Genomic DNA, 21,684 nt, shown 5'->3' with positions numbered 1-21,684 from the left:
TTTTTACAAATGAGACAGGCAAAGAACTACAAAACTTAGATCCGATAATTATCAGTATGGACTGCCAATAAGTTAGTACTCAGAAAAGGTTTTAGGGATGCACCACTGGTATCAGTTAAGAAAAAAAATCTGTGTCTATTTAATGTCTCACAAACTTAAGCTTAAGCATTACCAATTATTATTGTTCTTTTATAAATGGGCTGTTTAAAGAATACATCACTTGAAAGTGCAGGCATCCTTTTTTGATTAAAAAACAAGGTTTTTTTTACAAAAATGCAAATCTCACCAATACATTTTTCACCAATACAGTGATGAAAAGTAATTAATGAATAAAGACATTCCACTCTTACAGTGAATTACATTCAGCTGAAGTTAAAAAACAAAACAAAAAACAACAAAAAAAAACAACAACAGCAACAACAACAAAACACACATATGGGTGTCCTCCCAACTGGTGCTGCACAGATAAGATGCCAATAGAAGGAGAATGAAGATGACAAACAAAAAGGAATGAACCATAACAGTAACCATAAAATGATGTTGTGAATACCAGAGGTGCATGGCAGAATCAATTAGGCACTGGGCTTCTGATCCAGTGTTGACAAGGGTTCAGAGTTCGAGGCCTGTTTCAGCATGGTGTAGTGTCCATGGGAAAAGCACTTTACTCTGATTTTCCTCACTCCGCCCAGGTGTGAATGAGTGCCTGACTTTGGTCAGGAAAGGTTAAAAGTGACGGAAGGAGAAGACTGGGTCTGACCTTTTTTCACAGAATATCAGCTTCCATAGAAGGCTATGGGTTCTTTAACCTTTTTGACTGGGTATCAGCTTAAAAGAGATAAGAGGTTTAATCAGATCTACAATGAACAAACACAGAATATGAGGTAGGGTATGTCAGTGCTTGTGGAATGCATGCATGAGTGTGGTGTGGCCTTGCTAATCCATGGCATTGTCCTTTTGTGTAACTGAAAGAGTGAAAACTGCTATCGTATACAAGAAATTCAGTTGGAATGCATAGTCTATGTTCCTTGCAATGTTGTGCTTTTGTGTCCTTATTGTTTGGTGAAAAATTAACTAAAAAAAAAAAAAAAAAAAAGGAAAAAAAAAAAAAGAATGAACCCAGACTTACTGCCACTGCACTCGATGCTCCTTATTCACGACCATCCACTCAAACAGAGCTTTGGCACTGAAACACATGACACCCCCTTCATGGAACGTGCCCCAAACCATACTTCCAAACACCACTTTAACACCCACACACCCCTCATGGAATGAGCCCCCAAACATACTTCTAAACACCACTTTAACACCCACACACCTCATGGAACGTGCCCCAAAACACTTCCAAACATTATTATAACACCCACACACCTCATGGAACGTGCCCCAAAACACACTTCCAAACATCACTTTAACACCCACACACTCCCCATGGAACGTGCCCCAAAACACACTTCCAAACATTATTATAACACCCACACACTCCCCATAGAACGTACCCTAAAACACACTTCCAAACATTATTATAACACCCACACACTCCCCATGGAACGTGCCCCAAAACACACTTCCAAACATCACTTTAACACCCACACACTCCTCATGGAACGTGCACCAAAACACACTTCCAAACATCATTTTAACACCCACACACTCCCCATGGAATGTGCCCCAAAACACACTTCCAAACATCATTTTAACACCCACACACCTCATGGAACGTGCCCCAAAACACACTTCCAAACATCACTTTAACACCCACACACTCCCCATGGAACGTGCCCCAAAACACACTTCCAAACATCACTTTAACACCCACACACTCCTCATGGAACGTGCACCAAAACACACTTCCAAACATCACTTTAACACCCACACACTCCTCATGGAACGTGCCCCAAAACACACTTCCAAACATCACTTTAACACCCACACACTCCCCATGGAACGTGACCCAAAACACACTTCCAAACATTATTATAACACCCACACACTCCCCATAGAACGTACCCTAAAACACACTTCCAAACATTATTATAACACCCACACACCTCATGGAACGTGCCCCAAAACACACTTCCAAACATCACTTTAACACCCACACACTCCTCATGGAACGTGCCCCAAAACACACTTCCAAACATCACTTTAACACCCACACACTCCCCATGGAACGTGACCCAAAACACACTTCCAAACATTATTATAACACCCACACACTCCCCATAGAACGTACCCTAAAACACACTTCCAAACATTATTATAACACCCACACACTCCCCATGGAACGTGCCCCAAAACACACTTCCAAACATCACTTTAACACCCACACACCTCTCATGTAATATCCCACAAAACACGCTTCCAAAACATCACTTTAACACCCACACACCTCTCATGTAATATACAATAAAACACACTTCCTACCTAACAGCAGTCATTTTTATCATTTCTTGTTCAGTTACAAATGCTTTCTGATTAATATGGAATTAAAATGATGCATACATCTGTAATGTTCTGCTAAGAAATGAGAATTCAATCTGAGTACACTATGGGAAATAAATTTCATAAAAACAAGTCTCACTCATCTAAAACATTTGAAACTGTCTCAAGGCGTAAAAAGACTATAGTGTTTTACACTCAGTGTGAAGGTTTTACACGATCTGCATTCTGCCAAGTAGGCGAAGTCGCAAAATACTACATGGTGTAACCCCTTTCAATATTAATAATTATTAACAAAGAGCATGACCAGCATCACACTGATAGTTTGTGAGACCACATTACTGAAAGGAGGCAAAGGAGTCCACTAAATCATGAGACTGATCTAAAAAGGCCACTTCAATTACTGCATAATGTCCACCACTGACAATCAAATTTTGCAGACTGACATGCATAACAGACACAAGAATGAAATGGCAAAAAGATGTTTGGGACTTTATTCTAACTGTGCATGTCAGTGTAACTGAAAAAAAAAAGAAAACTAAATTCATTCTTTTTTAAGATGACATGTGTGTAAACAGGCTTTGAAAATGAATAGCTATTATTTCAGAGTTGTGCTTGTACAGCACATATAATCCACCCAAATTCTGTTGAAGGATTGAAATTCTCCCAAATGTTAACCATGTATATTATGCCTGAAAATGTGTTAGGAAACTTTGATAAAATCTTCCTAAGTTTAAAAGTGGTGATGAAGACAGGGATCATTTAAAACTTATACTGAGCTACATTATAATCCAAAAACATAGAAATGCTGAGCAATTCAGGTTGTTTCGGACAGCACTGTTTTGTTTGCGACACATTTTACCATCTGACATACACTCATTTCTGGTGCTGAGCAAAAGTATGATATGCATTGATATATTAAGTACTGAAAACCCCTTCTCCCCACCCACCACCTTTTTTAGTTAGGTTGTTAGCAGGATTCACATGTGAGCCATGAAGGATTTGCCTCTTGTTAAAACCATTGCTCCCCACACCACTCAGACCCCTGCAGCCCCAGACATGACAGTGTGTTCACCTGGTGAGCCCCAGGGATGGCAGTATTAGCACCATCAGCAGCAGGAAGATGAAGGTTTTCCTCATCACCGCATGGTGCTCTGCAGTCCTGTCTCACACACACACAAACATACACGTTAGCAAACTGATTTTCAGAACTTTGTTAAATTGCTGTAGGGCAATAAGTTTTAAATTTCTATTACACATATGTAAGTACAAACACACAACTTATTAGCAAATTGATTTTTTAAACTTTAAGTGCTGCAGGACAATCAGTCTTAAATTTCGATTTTGTTAACCCAGCATATTATCTAAATATCTTAAAAATATAAAATGCAAATACAAATTTCCAATACCCTCTTAGAAAGTAAAATCAACAGTGTCAAATTTTACAATACATTCCAAACATTAATAGTAGTGCATCACATATGAGCAATGCGTCACCATCTTTTGAAATTCATATATTTCAAGATGACCCACAAAGGCATGTACGCACAGTAACATTTCTTAGCAGTCCAGTCCTCTCACATACTAGCCAAGGCACAAACATCAAAAACACACATAAAACCTTTTTTTTAATCACAGTATTTGCATTTCTGGGCTGGGTTGCACAGTGATCTTCGCAACATTAAGTTTGCTTACAGTCATGAATTTTCTTAAGTCTATGAAATTAGCGAAATTAGGAAAATTCTTAACACGAAGCAAATACAGCACTTCCCTTTTCCAGAATGTTTTTTTTTCAAAGCTGATGTGGTGTAGCACATTCCGCATGTTTTGATGCATCCTTGAAATTCACACTGAAACTAAACTTAACATTGCTTAGCATTGCTAAGATCACTCATGCAACTCCGGCCTGATCAGATGGGACAGTTTCTTTTCTGTACCATCCCCCATCTGATATCACTTGGGATGGAAAGAGGTAAAATGAAGACCACTGTCTCCCATGAATACACTGTCAGTCTCCACGGTCAGTGGTGCACAGACTCACTTTGTCCAGTGGCCGATGTACTGATCAGAATAGTAGACTATGTTGGGCAGCAGGGCCGAGAAAGTCCAGAGGAGGAGGGTGGGCAGGAATTGAACCAGAAACTGACTCTGTAACAACAAGTTATAGGGATAAGTATGTATTCTTAAGAAGCTCTCTGATTATTTTTAGGTTTATTTTCTTTCTTTTTTTTTTCCTAATACATTTTGGCTTACGTGTGTGTGTGTGTGTGTGTGTGTGTGTGTGTGTGTGTGTGTGTGTGTGTGTGTATGAGTGTGTGTGTGTGTGTTTGTGTCTTCAGCATGCAGATATTATGATATATTCAACATGCTCATTTTATCTTTAGCACGTATATATACACAAAGAGGGTTCACTGCACTAGCAGGTCTGGACGTCTGATGACCTGGTAGATCCGAAAAATCTCCACCCTTAACCTACCAGGTGCCACAGCAACCAGAATTCAAACCCAGGACCCTAAATTTGAAAGTCCAATCCTTTAAGCACTCAGCCGTTGTGTCTGTCAAAAAACAGTCACAGAAAAGTGTTCTCACATGAAGTGTCTCAGCGGATTTCCTGAGGTCAATGTTGAGCATATCCAGGGTGTGCAGGATCATGATAGGGGTGGTGAGGAAGAAGAGCACCACAATCAGGAACCCATTGATGCAGATGGCACGAGTCCACCACTTCCAGTCAGGCATCGAGAGGTTCTCCCTGCACAAGGGCAAGTATTGAATCATAGTAGCATTAAGGAATCATTTTGATACAGTGCAGAATGTTGCCTGATGCAAAATACACACCCCACTCACACACTTCATGCACCAACACTGCACACACTCATAAACAGACATCCAGACAAACACAGCCTATAACACAGCCATGGGGTGCACTGCAATATAGTGTGACCTTAAACAGGGAAAACATATCACCCATTCATCATACTCAGCAATATAGTGTGAAATATTGAAATACACTGCTTCATAAATGACAAAGAATGATGATTAAGCAATATGGCATCTAAAAAACCACAAATGCAGTATTTTACAGACTACAATATATTCCTGATTACTGGGTAATGCCTTTGAGGATACGAAAAGGTGTGAGGGTAGGGGTGATGGGGGTGATGGACTCTTGACAATACTGAAGGTACTTATCAGTGAAGGATGCATCATTGTAACTGATGACATAATGATTGATATCAAAAATATTTACTGAGAAACAAATCAACATTGGTCACGCAAACATAACACATGCACATACACATAACATGCACACACACAAAAAATTGCACAAATACACAACCACTACACAAATATTAACATACACATACACACACACAACACACACACACATACAACACACACAACACACAAAGAACATGCATTCACGCACATACACACACAAACATACAAACTCAATACATGCATGCACGCATATACACACACAGAGACATACACAGACAAAGCTTAAACTCACAAAATTATCAAAAACTGACAAAAAAGAAAATCTGTTCTTTCATGCACAGGGCAGTGCAACAGTCAAAGTTGTGGGAAGAAAACACCACTCTGCATTTTCTAAGCTACGACAAATGATGGAACTGGCTCACTCAGAATATCACTTTTTTCATTCTGTCCTGTCTCAGCCCCCCCAACCTTTTCCTTCTCACACAAACAAGAAGAAAGCAGTTTACCAATAGATGTTTTCAGGGGATGGGGCGAAGTGGACCTGCCAGTCTTGCACATGCAGCTCCCCATACACACTGGACATCTGGGGGTTGTGCGTGCCCTTGCAGTTGGCACGGAAATCTGCTCGCAGCCTGTACAAACAAGGAGGGGGTTCCTTTAGTATTATTAGTAGCAGCAGCAACAGCAGCAGCAGCATCAATCCCCAATCCAACCATCCTCCCAACCATCCACCTACCCACCACCACTACCATTATCATCAGCATCATCATTATCATAATTGCTTATGGCCCATCTGACCACACAAAGCTGTGTCAGGGCTGAAAACGCCATCAATATTGATAATGTAAATCCCCCTTCAACCCCCCCCCAACACACACACACCCCCCTCCCACCCCCCCAAAAAAAATTAGGCATAGGTACAGTCATATTCATGCAAATAAACCCAGGACATGCCTCTGACAAAAGTGTTCTAAAAAACCTGCAAAGATTGGTTCTTGTACTATTTACGCCTGTGGGAATAACATTACACACACACACACACACACACACACACACACACACATACATGGACAACAAAAAACCAGACGACTGCAAAGACTCACTCTGTTTATACGCAAGTCAAAAAACCCCACACAAGCACAGTATGTGTGACAGTGACCCACCTCTGGGCCTGCATCTCAGACTGCAGAGTGATGAAAGCGATGCCAATGGGGTCCCTGTAGGCTGTCTCCCGCTCTTCATCGCAGGCTCGCATCAGCTCTGCCTCTTCCTCCATGTAGAAGTTGATGGCATCCACCTGTCTCACACACACACACACACATATGCATGGTAACAGGGTATATGCACATGATGTAAACGCATATTCAGTATGTCACACAGAACTTTCAATATGCCACACATAAAATAATCAATGTGTTAACCAGAAACATATACATACATACAAACATATGCAGAGCAACATTGCTATGCAAATGATGTAATTGTTTATTCAATGTGTCACATAAAAATGATCAGAGAGTTAAATAATCATCTGTAAGTCTGACAGAAATCTTCTGACAGCATCAAAGTCAAAATAACTGGACCGCTTTCTTTCATCCCAGTGTCTAAGAGGACAAACTGTGTCTCAATGAAAAAAGACACTGTAATTTTGTGAAAACATGAAAAGTACATACAAAAAAACAACTACCAACAAAGGTCACTGTTATATCATATTTACACATGGCAAGAGTTGCATCATTAGAACAATCATGAAGTCAAAGTGAAAAAAAAAAAAAAGCCAACACCTTCTGTATATATGTATGCATATGAAGTTATGCATGCATGAGTATGTACATGCATATCCCCAGTCTAGCATTCATATCACTTTGTTAGAATCATTATGTGTATCATACCATGAAAACAAAATTCGAATATTTTTTCTCCTTTACCTTTGAATATATCTGATTATTTAAATTATTCATCTTCCTCAGCATGTCTAAAGGTTTGCCAAGAAAGATGACAAGCAGTCTGGTTTCTTCTCTCTGACTTTACCCATCGCCCTGTCTGTTTCTGTGTCATCCACCACTCCCTCTCTTTCTACTTTTTTTTCTCTCTGATTATCCTTTTTTTCTTCTTCACTTATGTACTTGAATGTGTGTTTGATTGTTTTTTCCTTTTTTTTCCTCTCTCAATCAATGAAATAATTCTCACATGCCGTGAAAGAGACAAATGGAGGTATGTTGCACTTATTGTGAGAAAAAAAAGTAAATAAACAAATAAGTAAACAAAATAATAAATAAAATAAACAAATAAACAAGTAAGCAAATAAGTACATAAACAAATAAATATGTAAGCAAACCAAGAAAACCAAAAAAACCAAATTGACTGAATAAAAACATGAAAAAAAAAAACAGCACCCAAGAAGCAGACTCCTCCTTTGACATGAAATAAACACGCGAACACCTGGACAGCTGTCACCTCTGGAGACCCACACAGAGACAATGCAATGCACCGCATTTAGTAGGGTGGTAAAGGGTCCCACCTGTTTACAGCCACAGCAGGCGCTGCAGCACAGCTGACCACACACATAGGGGTACATCATGGGTCGCTTGCCCGTCTTACGATGCTCCATCTCAGAGTACATGCGGGCCTCCCCGGCTCTTCGTCTGTTAAATCAAATTGATGAATGAAAAAAATTATAAAGCATACATATTCACAATACTTTCAAATTTGAACTGGACTTCCCCCACCCCATCACTCCTACCCTATTACCTTTACCTCCATCCCTTCTGGCATTTCTATTCTGACCATGTCAAAGGGAGGCGGGAGAAGCAGCGAGTATGGTGTAGACTGTAGTAACAAAAAGGAAAAGGAGGACATGGGAAAGAGATTTGAGTATGCGCTTGTGTGTGTGTATGCATCTGTCTGTATCTGAGGGTGCCTAAATACAAGCGCGCATGCGTGTGTGCGTGTGTGCGTGTGTGCATGTGTGTGTGTGTGTGTGTTTTCCCTTTCAAAATTAGGCTCAATGTGAAAAAACATAAAATTGGCACATCGTGCCATGGGTACTTTGGTATGCTCCCTAAGAATGGAGTGAATCTTGGATTGCTCTGTGTGTGTGTGTGTGTGTGTGTGTGTGTGTGTCTGTGTCTGTGTGTGTGTGTGTGTGTGTGTATGTGCATGTATGTAGGTGTATGTTTTAATTCAATGTGCACTGGACTTATCAAAACAACCCAGTAACTGACTCGCAGCCAAATCTAAGTGACGCATAATATTTGACACAAGAGTTGGTTTCATCAATGCAGAACAGATTAGAAATGGGCCTTTCATTATGAGGATGGAGAGTAACAGTGTGGCGTCATTTTTTTTTCTTCTTCTTTCTGATTTTGTCGACAAATACATCAGCAGTAGCATCATAACAGCCGCTGTCAGTGACATGACACCTAAGTTTCACCTCCTCCCCCATTTTTTCTTGAAATATGCACAGATCTCAAGATGGCCTCTGAGGCTCATCTGCACCCAACTAAAAGATGCCTTTTGTTTATGTATATTTCAAAAAAATGAAATGGGAAAGAGCATTTATGCATTTCCTCATAGCTCTCGCATCCCTGAATATATGTAAATGTGTGTGCGTGTACATGCATGCATGTGTGTGCGTGTGTGACTGAATGACACTGGAAATTAATAAGAAGTGCCTAAAAGTGTTCAACCCATGTAGACAGCCTGTTGTGCAATGACATGCTGACACCACGTTTGTAAACAGCTTAGAGCATAACAATAGTAATTATACAATGTAAGTGGCTACTGACCTATTCTTGTCTAAGTTGACAAGGTCAGTGATGTTATAGGCAAACTGGACATCAGTGACCACCACCTCAGGGTATGCCTCCCTGTTCAGAAAGAATGGAGCAAGCTTGGTCTTACAGTCATAAATATTACATCATTATATCTAGACAGTATAGCCCATAAAGATTCCTTTGCAAACCCAACATAATAATAATAATAATAATAATAATAATACATAGCTTATCTATAGCGCGATATCCAGCACCAATGCTGCTCAAAGCACATCATCCAATTGACTATAAACATGCCTTAAAAAACATGTCAACCACTATCTGACAATGGAAAACATCCAGAGTGTTCATATGAATGAAAAAGCACACTTAAGAGATGAATCAGACACACACACACACACTCACATACACACACACTCACACACACTCACACACACATAAACATATATAGATGTCCCTCCCTTACAGACACAAACACACACTCTCACACAGACACACACACGCTGACATTACATATCAACTGCACTAAAAACAAAATTGCATAAGCATGAAGATATTTCTTATTTTCTAACATAGAATTCTGTTCGGACATACTAACATGCCTACACACTTACACACACATACCAGAGCACTGTACCCTCACAAACACATGCACGCACGTACGCAAACACACGTGTGCGCGCGCGCACACACACACACACACACGCCCATTAAAAATAACCAGATAGAAAAAATGCCATCACATCTAAGACCAAAACTACATAAAATACACAATGCATTAAAACAGGGCTACAAAAATACTAGTACAAAGATACTTGTTCACAGGCCTACCTTGGTTTAACTGTTCCGCCCAGAACAAAAATGCTTACAGAAAAGTTAAGTTTTCAGATCTGACTTAACCCGGAGAGCGCGATGAGCCACGATCGTGGCTTTCCCGGTGAAGTGCGATGGGCCATGATCGTGGCTCTGTTTACATAAGGTTCCGACATCGTACGGCTATGCTCGGCAGCCTTCGTAAAACTGCCTCGTTCTGGTGTTACTGCCTCCATGCTTGTGTTTGCACAAACTTTGACCGAGTTTACAAGTCCAGATCTTCGTAGTTCTTGTAAACAATGAGTGACACTGAAGTTGACAAAGCTCAGGAAATGAGTGACCTTGTCACTAGTGATGATTCGTTTGCTGACAGGGATTCTGGTGAAAACGGCTTTGTTATTTTGACACTTGGGCATGCTGGCTTGCTTGTTGTTCATTCAGTTTTGTGTCTCCAGCTACAAAAACTGGGGGGTGGGTGATGGGGGTGGGGAGGGATGGTAAAGTGGGTTAGGCATGGATCTATTGCAATTTCTTTACCAAATCAAGATAGAAAACTGGAAATTATTTTGATTTAAAGCATTCTTGCTGCTTTTGAAAGCAACATGAGCTAAAAGAAAACATTTATTTCAGATTCTGCCTGTGATTGCATAAAGTATTGTAGATGTGCGCGTGCATGGTGTCGGTGGGTGTGTCTCAAACAAGTAATACAATGCTTATAATTTCATTGTTTCAGTTATATTCATATCATGATTCTGCAGCCAGAACATTTTTTGTACAGTTTAATTCCAATTTTGAGATTTTGACTCTGTAAAAGATGTGAAAATACCTATAAACATTGTGGTTGACGTTTTTGGAAAACAAGTGTGCAAAATTTGTTAATTATATATCTCCAACTACATACAAGGTACAGCCTTTTTCTTACTTTTATCTGATTCTTCATTCACTCTACTTTCCAAAAATGTATAGGTTTACCTATTTATTCTTACTGATAAGCATACAAATGCCCCAAATCAGAGCGCAGGTAGTGGAGGCAAACTATCCCTTTGTTTTAAGCATGATTTCTGTATGTATGTTTTATTATATCCAGCACTTTGAGGGTTAAAGGATACCTTCTCAAACTTTCAATAAAACATTCACATAATGTATTTGACAGTTCACTGCAAACAAACAAGGTCATCAGTTTCTCAGGACGCGATGTCTATGTCACAGGCTTTGAGGTTTGTCTTCAAGGTGTCCTTGAAGTGCTTGCAGGGTCTTCCAAGTTCGCGGTGGCCTTCCTTCAGCTGGCCATACAATAGCATCTTCAGGATCCTGCTGTCTGTCATGCAGGCAACGTGTCCTGTCCAGTGTAGCTGGCACTGGATCAGCAGGCTTTCAATGCTGGGCAGGCCGCTCCTCTCTAGGACCTGGAGGTTGGAGACCCTGTCTTGCCACTTTATGCTGAGGATATTTCGTAGGCATCTCTGGTGAAACTGCTCAAGTCGTTGAATGTGACGGCGATACGTCACCCATGTTTCACAGCAGTACAATAAGGTGGTCAGCACAACAGCTCTGTAGGTTTTGATTTTGGTGCTGAGCCTGATGCCTTTGTTGTTCCACAGCCTGTTGTTCAGTCTGCCAAAGGCAGAGCTGGCTTTGGCGATGCGCAGCATCACTTCTGCATCAAGGGCTCCGTTGCTGCATAGTGTGCTGCCCAGGTAGCAAAACTTGTTGACTGACCTGATCTCTGTGTCATCAATCTTAATTGCAGGTAGGGGGGAGGCACTGGCGTTCTGTAAGCCAGCTGGTTGGTACATGGACTCGGTCTTGCTGAGGCTGATGGTGAGTCCAAAGCGCCTGCAGGAGGTTGAGAACCTGTCCATAATGAACTGCAAGTCCTCATGCTAACGTACAAACATATGTAACTCATATCAATAAAAATGGAATGACAAAAAACTGAAGACTACAAAAACACAGATAGACACACAATTTTAGCTTTCTTCCAGTGCATAAAATATTTCAAAGACCAGGACTGTGAAAAGAACAAACAGTCTATGTGATGCTGGAACTTACTGGAAATGAAGGCGGATGTTTTCTCCAAAGCACTTGTTCTTTGGTATGTTGGAGATCATGAGTGTCCTGGACACCTGACAAATGCACAGACGTGTTATCTTCTGAGGCCTGTTCATTAAGTCCACAAAGAAATCATATATCATATCATAGCATATCATATGTCACAGCTTTTAGGCTTTATCAGCCTTTTGCCTGATTATTAGGATTTTTTAAATACTATTTATATGAGTGCTTAACTGAGTGCGCAGTTACTTACACACACATGCACACACTCTCACTCCTTCAACCACTTTCACACACGATCTCCATCCTTGTCAAGATGCTGGAACTGTTGGTAATGCAGCAAACAAACGACATTTCAGTTCAGTTGTAACATTCAGTGGATTTTGGCTTCCAGGCCATAGAGACTAATGACTGAGTCCATGTTCCAGGCTGATTTTACATCAGTTGATTATGTGGCAATACATATCATGATTGCAGTTCGTAAACGTTAGTTTGATCTGGATCTGAGCCAAAGTTCCAAAGATTCATGCATCAGCTTGAAATATTTGAACATTCACTATCCCCATCAGCTCTCATGTGGCTGTATAATCTGTATTGCATGACATCACTCCTCCACTTGCCATTCTTGTCTTTGAGTACAGAGAAAGAATTTTCCTGTGCCTTTGTCATATTGAAACTTAATTCTGAATCATTTGACACCACATATATATTCAGGAAAATTCTTGTTTTAAAGTTACAGGCAGACAAATATGTGGGTTTTTCCATGTGGCTGAATAATCTGTATTGCATGACATCACTCCCCCACTTGCCATACTTGTCTTCGTTTGAGTAGTGCAGAGAGGAAATACAAATTTTCCTGTGCCTTTTTCACACGGAAATTTAAAGTATATTCAGTTCTGAATCTTTTGGCACCACATAAATATTCAGGATAATTTTTGTTTTTTTAAGTCACAGGCACACAAATATGTGGTATTTTCATGAGCTGATTTCTCCATTTCTACTCCTCAGGCACATGAGCTTAGAAAACATGACAGAAAAAAAAACTATGACAGATAGATCCATTTTGTTTTTTTAATTTCTCCTTCTTCTTCTTTGTTTGTGGGCTGCATCTCCCACGTTCACTCGTATGTACAAGAGTGAGTGGGCTTTTACGTGCATGACCGCTTTTACCCCGCCATGTAGGCAGCCATACTCCGTTTTAATCTGTGATTTTTAGACTTGTAGAAGGTATACAAATGTAACAAATTATAAATTGCGACTTTAGCCTTTAGCTGCATCACATTTACTACACAATGTCTACAAAGTCAGAAAGAATGACAAAAGAAAAATGGCAACAAAGAAAAGAAAACAACAATCAACTTGTTAACACATGCACCAGCTGTAACCAACCAATTACAAAAAATAAACAAGCTCACAGGAATTATCTTAGGAAGAAATCGTTTGCCCAGCACCATATTTTCTGTGAGTCCCATTCTGTAGAGAACCTACGATCCAAATTACAACCTTGATTTATAAAGAATATGAATGAGTGAAAGAAATGTATATGTGACACAGCATGCAAAATTCCAGCTAAAGTTGCAGCCAGCTATTCTTCTCTCTGCACAAAAACACCTCATATGGGTCAAAATAATGAAAATTGACATTTTTACAAATTTCACATCTTTGAAGTCTCATCTTTGCTGTTGGTAAGTATTTCAGCACAAAACTGCCTGAAAATGTAGTATTTTAATGTTTTCAGGTGCATGCCCTTTTGGTACAGCTGCACACATTGGTCACTGAAGTTGCAATGTTCAGTGCATTTGACTGCAGGCTTTCCAGAATTTATATCAGCCGATGAAGTGGCGTATTTTACTAAATGAATGCAGTTAGTCAATGTTATTTTGATCTGGGATCTAAAGCCGAGGTTTAAAAGATTCATCAGCATTATGGAAAAAAATGAATGTTCAAAAACAAATTCACTGTTGCCATTGACTGCTCTCTCGAGGCATGACATCACTTCTCCACTTGCCAATCTTGACTTCATTTAGTACAGAGAGAAAATATGAATTTTCCTGTGATTTTTTTCATTTAGAAATTTATAGTTTACTTAATTCTGAATTTTTGACACCAAATATGTGTTCAAGATAATTCTTATTGTAAAGTTACAAGCAGGCAAATATATGTTTTTTTCAAGAGCTGATTTCTCCATTTGTACTTTTCGGGCACACTAACTTTGAAAAAATCATAGAAAAAAACTATGATAGACAGACCAAATCTGTGTTTTAGTATGTTAATATGTGATTTTTAAACTTTCTGAAGTCAGGTCAGGGGCATAGGCCTTGCTACTGGTACCATGTAACCCAGTACTACCTGCCGCATGTGAAATCTCCCAACGACGGACCAGGCGGAGGAGGAAACCCTTCCCAACGGCTGTGAAGGTGGAAGAGGATGACCAAAGGGCAGGAGGAGCTCTTATCCTTGGCTGGAAGTCCTCCTAGGAGATGGAGCTCCGAAGAAAAAACCTGCACCTGCCAAGGCCGTCCTACACGTGGCAGTATCTGCACCTGTGGGACTGTGAGCGTCGGTAGGCGAGAGGGTGGGAAAGAGACTGCACAACTCCTCCTCACTAAAAAAAAGGTCACCTGTGCTGGTCAGGCAACCAGGCTAATGTCGGAACGACGAGCTAGCCCTTCAACACCCAGCTTTCCCAAGCCCTGCGGCGATGGAGAAGTGGTAACGGGGATAGGCAGTTCCTAGTCATGACTCTGCACGCAGGCAGCTGTCGTCCGGCGTAGACTGGGGCAGATATGGCGCCCATATCCTCCCACAGTGTCAGAGCAGCCCTTTTAAGGGACAGCACTGCTCTCCCCACATGGGGGAGAGGAGATAAAAGGATCCCTAAACAAAGCCTGCCTCACCTAGTACCTAGTAGGAAACCAAACCTATTTGGACATCCAACACTAGCGGTTGAAAACAACAGAAGAAAAGAACCAGGAGTCATGCCCTGACTCTGGGTACCTGGAATGTTCACACCCTTTTAGACAGAGACGACAGACCAGAAAGGCGCACAGCGCTCATCGCTAGAATGCTTGATTGCTACCAGGTGGACACAGCAGCCCTGAGCGAAAAGAGGTTTGCCGGTGAAACCCAGCTGGAGGAAGCTGGAGGGGGCTTCACCACCTACTGCATTGGGAAGCCAGATGGCATCCCAAGAACCTCAGGCGTGGGCTTTGCCATATGAACCAAACTTGCACAACAGCTTGACAGCCTTCCACGTGGGATAAACGACAGGCTGATGACCCTGCATCTGAAGCTGTCCAAGGATCGCTTCTCCACAGTCATCAGCTGTTATGCCCCAACCATGACCAACCCTGATGACATCAAAGAAGCTTTCTACGAAGAGCTCAGCCGCACCATTTCAGCGGTAGACAGAAAGGACAGGCTGATCATCCTTGGGGATTTCAATGGCCACGTCGATGTGGAGTTCTCCTCATGGGCAAAAGTCCTAGGACAGCAAGGCACTGGCAAGTGCAACTCCAACGGACTGCTTTTGCCCTCGCTCTGCGTGCAGCATGGACTGACCATCACCAACACCCTCTTCCAACACATGGATGCACCCCCGCTCAAAGCAATGGCACATGCTGGACTATATGATTGTCCGGCAGAGGGACAGAGGTGATGTTTCCATTACACACTGCATGAGAGAAGCAGTCTGCTGGTCGGACCATCGCCTGGTACGCATCAAGAAGAACATCAGACTTGCATGCAAGCTCCAACCAGCCAGGCAGAAACCCCCTAGGAAGCTGAACATCCACCGCCTACCTATCACTAAGGATGTGCTGCAGCAGCAAATCCAAGCAGCTCTCCAAGAAACTCCTGCATCGACTGATGAAGAAGAGGTATGGAGCACCTTTAGAGATGCTGTGTACACAGCAGCAGCTGACACACTTGGCTTTGTACTGAGGAGCCACGAAGGCTGGTTTGATGAAAATGACTCTGGAATCTCCAGGCACCTGAACACACTGCATATACAGCATCAGGATCACATTTCCGATAAAGACTGCCAGAGGAAGGAGAACTAGTTCTTGCAAACCAAGCAACTCGTACAGAAGAGGCTGCGTGAGATGAAGAACACCTGGTGGGAGAGAAAGTCTGAAGAGCTTCAGTCCACTGCTGATGCTCACAACATGAAGACCTTCCATGATTGTCTCCGAGCTGTGTATGGGCCGAGAGTCACAGGATAAACCCCCGTCTGAGCCTTGGACCAGACCACCCTCCTGACAGATAAGAAAGACATCCTTGCCCGCTGAGCAGAACACTTCAACACCCTCCTCAACCAGGACTTGTCCATATCTGACAAGGCAATTGCAGCCCTCCCACAGCTACCAGTCAATGACTCGCTAGCTGCCCCTCCCACCAAGGCTGAGACCCGGAAGACCCTGAAGCTGACAACGAAAGGAAAAGCACCAGGAGCAGATGAAATCCAGGCTGACGTCTACAAGTATGGAGGCGAGGTGCTGACAGACAAGCTGACCACCCTGTTCCAGTCCATCTGGGAGAGAGGGGAGGTCCCCCAGGATTTCAAGGATGCTCCAATTGTCCACATCTACAAATGGAAGGGAGACAAAACATCCTGTGATAACCACCGTGGAATCTCTCTCCTCTGCATCGCCAGCAAGATCTTCGCCCGCTCAAACACAGTCATCCCTGAAGCACAGTGCGGCTTCCGCTCAGGCAGGGGAACATGTGACATGGTGTTTGCCATACACTAGATGCAAGAGAAGTGCCATGAGCAGAACAAGGAGCTCCACATGGTCTTTGTTGACCTGACTAAGGCCTTCGACACGGTGAACCGCCGTGGTCTGTGGAAGATCCTCCTAAAGTTCGGCTGCCCAGAGAGCCTAATCCAGCACCAAAATCAAAACCTACAGAGCTGTTGTGCTGACCACCTTGTTGTACTGCTGTGAAACATGGATGACGTATTGCCGTCACATTCAACAACTTGAGCAGTTTCACCAGAGATGCCTACGAAAGATCCTCGGCATAAAGTGGCAAGACAGGATCTCCAACCTCCAGGTCCTAGAGAGGAGCAGCCTGCCCAGCATCAAAAGCCTGCTGATCCAGTGCCAGCTACACTGGACAGGACATGTTCTCTGCATGACAGACAGCAGGATCCTGAAGATGCTTTTGTTTGGCCTGAAAACAAGAGAACGCTGGCCATTAAGGAGAAGCGTGAGCGAAGGAAGTAGGGCTCAACTTCTAGAGATGTTTGCAACACCTGCAGGAAGTGCTGCGCATCCAGAATCGGCCTCTTTTCCCATATGAGGACACACACCCGACAGATAAGCCAGCTGGCCTACTCATCCGTCGGTCCGATGGGAGACTCCATCAAACTTTCTGAAAATACATAAATGTCAAAAATGATAAATTCCGACTTTAGCCCGGTTTTTGCTTGCTGTGTCACATATATTACAGCTTTCTATGTTCAGAAAGCGATTTAGTTTCTACCACAAGTCTCATTCCAGCACACACACACACACACACACAAACACACACACATGCACACACACATAAACATGCGCAAACACACACACAAACATGCGTATACACACACGCACATGCATGCGCACATACACTCACACATTCACGCACACACACACGTGCGCACACACACACACACACACGACACACAGGTAGCCACACCTGTTCATCCTCCTCCACATCCAGGTTGGTGTGGAAATGATGCAGGACAAAGACAATGATGACCAAGTAGAGGACAGAGAACACTGAATGTACCCACAGCAACGGGGAGCTGCAACAGAACACAAGGTACCAAGTAGAGGACAAAGAACACTGAATGTAACCACAGCAATGGGGGGCTGCAACAGTACACAAGGTACTGACGCCCAAATGAGAGAAAAAGGCTGCAATTGCATTAATATTTCATGTAAGTAATGCGGATGAATCTTAATACTTCCAGCTGCTGTCATGATTTGATTTAACAACATATTGTGATCCCAGATTTTAACAATATGTGTTCTGATTTACCTTAGAAAAAAATTATTCACTCACATACCAAAGTTACAAAAAACAACAAACAAAAACAGTAAGAATTCCCAATTAAAATGTCTAGAAAACAGCCACCACCACCCCACCACCACCCCCAAAAAATGTTTTTTAACCCTTTTGCTGCCAGGAAAATAAAATTTGAGTTAAATCTATTTGCCAGGGTTTTTTCCACAAAAAACCGGCATAAATTTTCCAAAAATTCTGTGCTCTTTGTTATTGGACTTGACTTATTCCTCTTGATTCCGTGGGGAACATAGGGCCGCAACAACACTCCTCCAACGCACCCGGCTCTGGCTGGTCCTCTTCAGTTCGGCCCACGTCATTCCTGGACGCCATGTCTCTTGCTGACCGCAGATGAGCTTTGTCCGCCAGACGTCTAAGCGTGAGCGAAGGAAGGGCCAACTTTCCTTTTCCCCTGCAGGAATGTCCAATCCAGAAGTCCCTGTCTTTTGATGAACCGCAGATTACCCAGCTTGGCCGTACTCGTGGTGTGGGAGACTCCATCCAACTTTCGAATCTTGCAAAAATGATTATTCCGTCTTCCCGTGTGGTTCTTTTGCCATGTTCCAAAGTTTGTTCCAATCTGAGACCAACAACCCAGACACATCTATGATTCAGCGCATGATCTTAACATCTTGGTATACACATTCTGCAAGCTTGTGGGCATCATTTCACACTTCACGTCACTCGACCAAACACAACACCGACTTCACGTTGCACCTGTTAATCTTTCCCACATCCGTTGGTTGTGGAATGAGAGGACAAAGCAATGATGACTCACGAGAGGTCAGAGACATGATTGACCAGAAAGACCCATAAAAGTATGTATTTTCTGAAAGGTAAATGAATAAAGAATACAAAACACATGCTGTTTTCCCATTTTATATATTTTTAGTGACATGCAGTTGTTTTGAAATCAGTATTTTGTTTTTTGTCACATTTTCAACTTGTTCATTACAAACATTAGTCAGGTAATTTGCACAAGAATAACATATTTTCTGGACAAAAGGATATCTGCAAACACAAAATCATACTAGAACAACCACAATATACACATTTTTTAAGAGATAGATACACAATACATTGTGACTTCTCCAAGTGATAAGATGGATGTGAGGCCACGCCCCCTCAGTCTCCACCCCCCTCCTCTTCACCCCTCTCACACAGTCACTTGATCCAGTTCTCATCAGATCGCGTTGGCTGAGTGCCAAGAATATCGCTCCCACTGTGTCCTGCTAATAATTCGGTCATGTTCTGTCATCTGCTAATATCTGTACAGCTGGCATCACTCAGTGACAGTTGCATCTTGGCCACTCTCTTGATTGCTCCCTTTATTTTCTATCAGATCGTCCTATAAATGTTCATCACTGTCTTCTCCTTCAACTTTACGCTTCAATTCTTTCTGAGCATCAGCTAAAGAAAGAAATCTTGGTTGATTTAGTTCGTCATGATCGCATGTCTTGAGTACGGCATCAGTCCGACATTTTGTTGAGCGAGCGAGGAGAGAAGTCAGGCAAACACTGGGACAGTGACCCAACCAAAACGTTCAAATAAAGGACTGCTTCATAACGTAGATGGGGTTTCTAGTTATGAATAGAATCTAGAGAGATTCCCCAGGCTAAAGCTACCACTATTTTTGTCAACGAAGTGAATGCAAACCAGGGAAAAGTCAGAATATTTCGATGACGAGTTATCTCGTCATTGTGGCAGCGAAGCATATGTGCTTGCCGTGACGAGTTATCTCGTCATATAGGCAGCCTAGGGGTTAAAATTTTAAAAAATGGTTAATGGACCAGCAAGACAGAAAACAAGAAAGGAAAAAAAAAAAAGCAAGAGAGTCATATAAAAGTGGAAATTTCTAGCACAGTATTTCCAGAAGATGGTGATACTATTCACAATGAAAGAGCCCCTGGCATCACCACAGGGGCTTATTTCTAGTTTCTGTTTCAATTTTAAAAAAACAGCTTAAAGAGTACGGTGGTGTTTCACATCCTTGTAAGAACACATTATAGCAACATATCTCAGAGTGTGTGAACTTACTCAGATTTTAGGTTCCCAATAGTCGTGTGTCCAAATTCTGTGGCGTTCCCCACTGGAAACAAAAAACAGGACTTTTGTTTTCAAAGTCATGAGATGGCTTTTATTAAACAAACAGGCATTGAAAGTATCAATAGTTCTGAAGGATATTGCTGTGTTCTTTCCTTTCTGATGAATGGAAAAAAAGTGCTCTGAAAAAATCAACAAGAATTATAACAATGAACAAATACTGTAACAAAACAAACACCCAAGTTGCACCAAATTCTGTGGTCTTTCTTACCCTGCTCCCATGGTGACCTCAGTTTCAATCCCCATCAACTTCAATGCTTGAGTTGAGTTCCTGTAAAGTCTTTGGTGTCCACAGTTTTATGGGAGGCTGTCACTGTGGGCGGTGGTGGCACTCTGGAGGGATCTTCACAAAGTCTGGCTCCGCAACTAAGCAATTCCTGTCATAAGTATGGGGCTTAGGAGATGGTGCCCTGAGTATGTTGAATGAGAACAGGCACTACTGAACACCACAGACGTGACATCAGAAGTCCTGGGTCTCCTCTGGTGTCTGGCCTCCTGGCAATCTAACAACTATAGTTCCCTATGGATTGCCAGTGCTACTAATGCAGTAGGTGAACCTGAGTGTGCCTGTGTATTGGGGACTCCTGATAAATGTCATGTGGGAAATGCTACTGTAATGGCGCAGATAATGGGGCAGCAACACACACACACACACACACACAATATAGACCACCACTAACACTATTAACCATATCTTCAGTAAATAAATCATGGCTATGAAAGCTCAACAAACTATGTTGTGGTAAATTTCCTCTGTATGATCCCTATTACCAATAACCTACCAGTGTGTGCGACTTAAAAATCAAAAGGCAAATCAACTTACAATATACAACCCCTACCCCCAAAAAACAAAATCTCAAATGACATTAAAGCACATAACAGACAAGCACTCACAGAGATTCCCCTGAAAGTTGATAGGCAAGATGACAGCAATGGAGATGATGGTAATGATGGTGATGTACACCAGAAGGTAGCGCTGAAACGACAAGTACTGCACTGCGTCCCGCCCACATTTGTGCAGGATGTCAATGTCTCTGAACAAACACATAAATGGAACCAGATATACAAAAAACAAAACAAATCCATAAATCAGTCCAAGCTGTAATTCATCTGTTTATTTCCTATTCTAGTGGGGGGGGGGGGGAAATCAATTAACACTTCCCACAAGCTTTCAAAGAACACTTCCTACAAACTTTCAAAGAGGTAAGGCACAAATAACAAGTACAAA

General features: G+C 42.0%; 1 protein-coding gene across 3 annotated transcripts in view; it reads right to left on the bottom strand.

The window, feature by feature from the left end:
* The window catches only part of LOC143280923 (osmosensitive cation channel TMEM63C-like), an 81,583-nt gene that overhangs the window by 25,001 nt on the left and 34,898 nt on the right, over positions 1–21,684 (bottom strand). For all 3 annotated transcript variants that reach the window (XM_076585706.1, XM_076585707.1, XM_076585708.1), the window contains 12 exons: positions 21,351–21,490; positions 20,391–20,442; positions 17,985–18,093; positions 12,300–12,373; positions 9,447–9,527; positions 8,180–8,303; positions 6,822–6,955; positions 6,165–6,290; positions 5,029–5,188; positions 4,481–4,587; positions 3,515–3,601; positions 1,127–1,183 (listed from right to left, as the gene is read on the bottom strand). In XM_076585706.1, the coding sequence (XP_076441821.1) occupies positions 1,127–1,183; positions 3,515–3,601; positions 4,481–4,587; positions 5,029–5,188; positions 6,165–6,290; positions 6,822–6,955; positions 8,180–8,303; positions 9,447–9,527; positions 12,300–12,373; positions 17,985–18,093; positions 20,391–20,442; positions 21,351–21,490 (1,251 nt within the window). The remainder of the gene's footprint in view (positions 1–1,126; positions 1,184–3,514; positions 3,602–4,480; positions 4,588–5,028; positions 5,189–6,164; positions 6,291–6,821; positions 6,956–8,179; positions 8,304–9,446; positions 9,528–12,299; positions 12,374–17,984; positions 18,094–20,390; positions 20,443–21,350; positions 21,491–21,684) is intronic.

The sequence above is a fragment of the Babylonia areolata genome, chromosome 4 (assembly GCF_041734735.1).
Source record: "Babylonia areolata isolate BAREFJ2019XMU chromosome 4, ASM4173473v1, whole genome shotgun sequence".
Lineage (NCBI taxonomy): Eukaryota > Metazoa > Mollusca > Gastropoda > Neogastropoda > Buccinidae > Babylonia > Babylonia areolata.
This window is presented reverse-complemented; position numbering and strand designations above follow the sequence as displayed.